General features: G+C 37.8%; 1 protein-coding gene across 1 annotated transcript; it reads right to left on the reverse strand.

Moving 5' to 3' along the window:
- Window positions 1-502: 502 nt before the first annotated feature.
- Window positions 503-2,625, reverse strand: LOC106809281 (biogenesis of lysosome-related organelles complex 1 subunit 2-like). The gene is made up of 4 exons (XM_014812293.1): window positions 2,461-2,625; window positions 2,108-2,227; window positions 1,561-1,665; window positions 503-1,231 (listed from the first exon to the last, which is right to left on the reverse strand). The coding sequence occupies exons 1-4, from the start codon at window positions 2,576-2,578 to the stop codon at window positions 1,200-1,202; spliced, it is 375 nt and encodes a 124-aa protein (XP_014667779.1). The 5' UTR covers window positions 2,579-2,625; the 3' UTR covers window positions 503-1,199.
- Window positions 2,626-3,652: the final 1,027 nt, after the last annotated feature.

The following is a 3,652-nucleotide window of genomic DNA, read 5'->3' on the forward strand; positions in this document are numbered from 1 at the left end:
AAAGTGCTCCTGAACAATGCAATATTATGCGATATTACATATCTGTTGCAGTTTATCTAACGAACATATCGTTCCTTATACAATAATATCTTGTATAATCATGCACTGCCTATGGATAAATGTGAAGCATAATTAATGTTCATAATAATAATAAGAATTCGCTAAGAATTCGCTATAGACACACCCACACACCCACGCACGTACGCACGCACGCACGCACTACACACACAACAAACACACGCACGCACGCACGCACAGTTTCACTAAAGACAGGATTATTGAGGAATAATTATAGCGGTAAGTGGTGCCTTGTAGCACAAAGTATACGACATAAAGCTATCGGAACACAAAGTTGCAGCAATCTGCTAATTTTCACCACAGACATATAAAACTAGTTAGTTTAGAACTAGAGATACTTCAGAAATATAACAAAATTTCACATGTATTTAAAATATCTCACTTGTGATGTAATTACTACAGGACAACGCTATGACAACGGATATTATATATTACAAAGCAACATTTATTTACACATATAATATATACAAATGTGATCAAGAAGCAATATTCGCATTATAAGAGAAAGCACATCTTAGCAACCATGGCACACATGGCTACACATACAATTATTGTACCTGGTTGGTGTGGGTAACAATCGCATCAAAACAAAAGAAAATGGGCATAGATGGGCAAATCTGCTGTATACAAGCCTATCTTTAGCATAGTTAACGCACATAATGACGACAATCTCTAACACGTTGTTCGATAAACCAGGTAACTTTCTCCTTTCACAGACATGCAAGGCAGAATGTGACGACGTCCATATACACAGGGTTGCCTATGTTGCTGATTTTCTTCTACATTTTTCCGATTCCACACATGATGCCGATACAAGCTTATTCACAGGACAGATTTGAGGAGGACAAAATTAGGTTCAGTATTTGTAACAGCAGTGATTGATGTTTGCTTTAGGGATGATTCTAACAATTGCAACATGGTATTATAAAATCTATCAATAGTCTCCCAAGGTTCTGCGCTGGAACTCAACCATCCGATGGCTGTTTGGCAATGGCAGCATCTCCATCAAGTTTGAAAGTTTATCTGTGATTATCATCTTACTCAAGTACTACATCAAGTTACTGTGAAGTACACTGCATTCATACACTGCATGAATGCAGAATTCCTGGCTTTTGATGTACTCACTTCTTTTCTAAACTCTTGAACCTAGCCTCTACAGAATTTCAAAAAGAAATGTACAATTATTACAAATCAATTACAATTATTTGATGCCACATTTTCCAAAAATTTAACAGATGTGAACTACATAATATAGAATTATAACACCTACTTTATCACATTTTCCCTCGCTGTGTTCATTTAAATTTTACATCAATAAATGTCAAATTTATTCTTTCATTTGCTCATGATGCAACTAGAATCCCATGCTTCTACTTATATAGACTTCTGCTTTTCACACACAGCAATTTCATGATATGGTCTTATACTTCTATATTACACACCCCTAAAGTACATTGTTTATATTTATTCACGAATATGTACCTAGTTTTTTAGAGTAAGCATCAAGTTGATAAGCAGTGTTTTCCAAATCTGTTACTGCAGCATCCAGTTGATCAATCTGCTCCAGGTATGGTTTTAAATTTCTATCTAGAGAGAAAATGATAAAACATCACATTACATGTCATACTTTATTATTGCTGGGGTGGAGAACCTGGTCAGTGATGGAAATGTGGCGGTGAAGTAACTTCAAGTATGCTGGACGACGGGAATATGGTTGCTATGGTGGTTATGGCTAAGAGGGGCTGGGGTGGTGATGGGGGTGGTGTTGAGACTGTTGACTTGCTAGAGCAGTGGCAGTTGGGGGAATCGCCTGTGATGGTGGCTGAGGGGTGTTCTGATGTAGTCTCATTTTTCCTTTAAAATACTACGGCTTCAGAGTGCTTTGCCACCCACGAATACCAAATAAAATTTTCCATGGATTCACATTGATCCTAAAAATAATTACCAAATTCACTGAATGTCAGAATGATCCTCATGCCTATAACATGGTAATCTTTACAGCTCTAGGCTAGCCGTGTTTTTAACTCACACTTATCATTCAATTGATGGAGTGATGTACCAACTTGTTTTGCTACTTCTGTCATATTTTCATATTTATCCTTAGTGATTCTGTTCATATGCTCAAGAAGTCTGTAGTCTTCTGATGTCACTGGATGGATCAGAAACAAAAACCTATTATTATTACAATCATGCTTGTATGATGCACATATTTGAATATATTGTCATATTTCCAAATGAAGTGCCACATACCAAAGAAACATTTTGCAAATTGTACATATACTACAAATAACGTATCGTAATAATCATATAATTACATAAATTATAATTTACTTATGCTTATATCAACATTTACGTACGATTATATATAACATATATATGTACTTGCAAGTTCCCCCTGTAAGTATTCGGACAGCTTTTCAAACAATTCTGTGCATAGCCTGCGGACTTCAGGACTTTGGTCAGGTGGCAAGGCAACATGGTCAGGGTCAATGTCATCCATTTTTCCTTGTAGATCTTCTGACTTTCGGCAGTGGCCTAAAATGATCATCATTTGCAATAATCAGATGCAATAAACTTTTATTAAAACGTATATTATATGATATTTAATATGGTAGATAGATTGTAAAGTGAGCCGTATGCACTGCCTGGTAGTGGTATAAGCCAGTTGTTAGTTTGTACTCTGAGTTTGAGTGTTAGTCGGTTGGTTAGTTACCTCATAACCTCATAAATATTAGTCTTCAAAAGTCCTAGGGACTATAACGAAGACGGAGGGAGAAGTGAATCAAATCGATAAATCAACACTGCAGATTGCAGTGGAAAACGTTGCAAATTTGCAATTTACCAAAGATGAAGGAAGAGAATTCCAATACGGAATGACTGACACAAAGAAGCTAAACTTAAAAGGATCCTTAGAAGTTGGCACACGCCGAAAACAATGATCATGCTCAGATGATCGAGTGCATCAAACAGGCCTCGGAAGGGGGAATGTTTTCACCTGACCATGATAAACAGGGTTCAAAATCCTAACGGGCCCGCAGGTCCGATGCCCGAATTTTAAAGCTCAGGCCTGACATTTCTAATACTAGCAGGCGCAACGGGCCCATAGAAAATCCACCCCCAGCATGCAACTATAGCAGCATGCACTAATGATCTCAGCGCCGGATTCAAAAAGAAATGAGCACGTATGCAGAAAATTTAGAACACCTCACGCACAACTCTAGTTGGCATTCAAGAAACGTGCGTGGGGTGTTCGTACGCACAGGTTCCTGAATCCAGACTTGAAGCAGCGTTGGCTTTTCAAAACCCCAAAGCAGCACGTACAACAACACACTTAGTCCAAGTATGAACTATATTATATCGTTGCTCTGCTGCAGTTCGTGGGTTCACGTAAGGTATCTTCAAGCAAGCATTTATGAACTAGCCACCATCTCCCAATAGCCACCCATCTCCTATAGCACCATTCTCAGAGTGTGGTGAGAGCAAAGTTATTTAAAAAATATACACGGCAACTGTAAAAGAGACGGAAGAATAGGAATATTTCCACAGAGGAAATTGACTTCATAATTTATGAAGT

This window comes from Priapulus caudatus, unplaced genomic scaffold (assembly GCF_000485595.1).
Source record: "Priapulus caudatus unplaced genomic scaffold, Priapulus_caudatus-5.0.1 Scaffold342, whole genome shotgun sequence".
Lineage (NCBI taxonomy): Eukaryota > Metazoa > Priapulida > Priapulimorpha > Priapulimorphida > Priapulidae > Priapulus > Priapulus caudatus.

What these genes read in the sequence shown, in the direction of transcription:
- LOC106809281 (XM_014812293.1), bottom strand. Translation starts at nt 2,578, where the DNA reads ATGGATGACATTGACCCTGACCATGTTGCCTTGCCACCTGACCAAAGT. An exon ending in CTTACAGGGGGAACTTGCAA is followed by an intron (nt 2,228 to 2,460) that starts GTACATATATAT and finishes TGATCCATCCAG; the next exon opens with TGACATCAGAAGACTACAGA. An exon ending in CCATCAATTGAATGATAAGT is followed by an intron (nt 1,666 to 2,107) that starts GTGAGTTAAAAA and finishes TTTTCTCTCTAG; the next exon opens with ATAGAAATTTAAAACCATAC.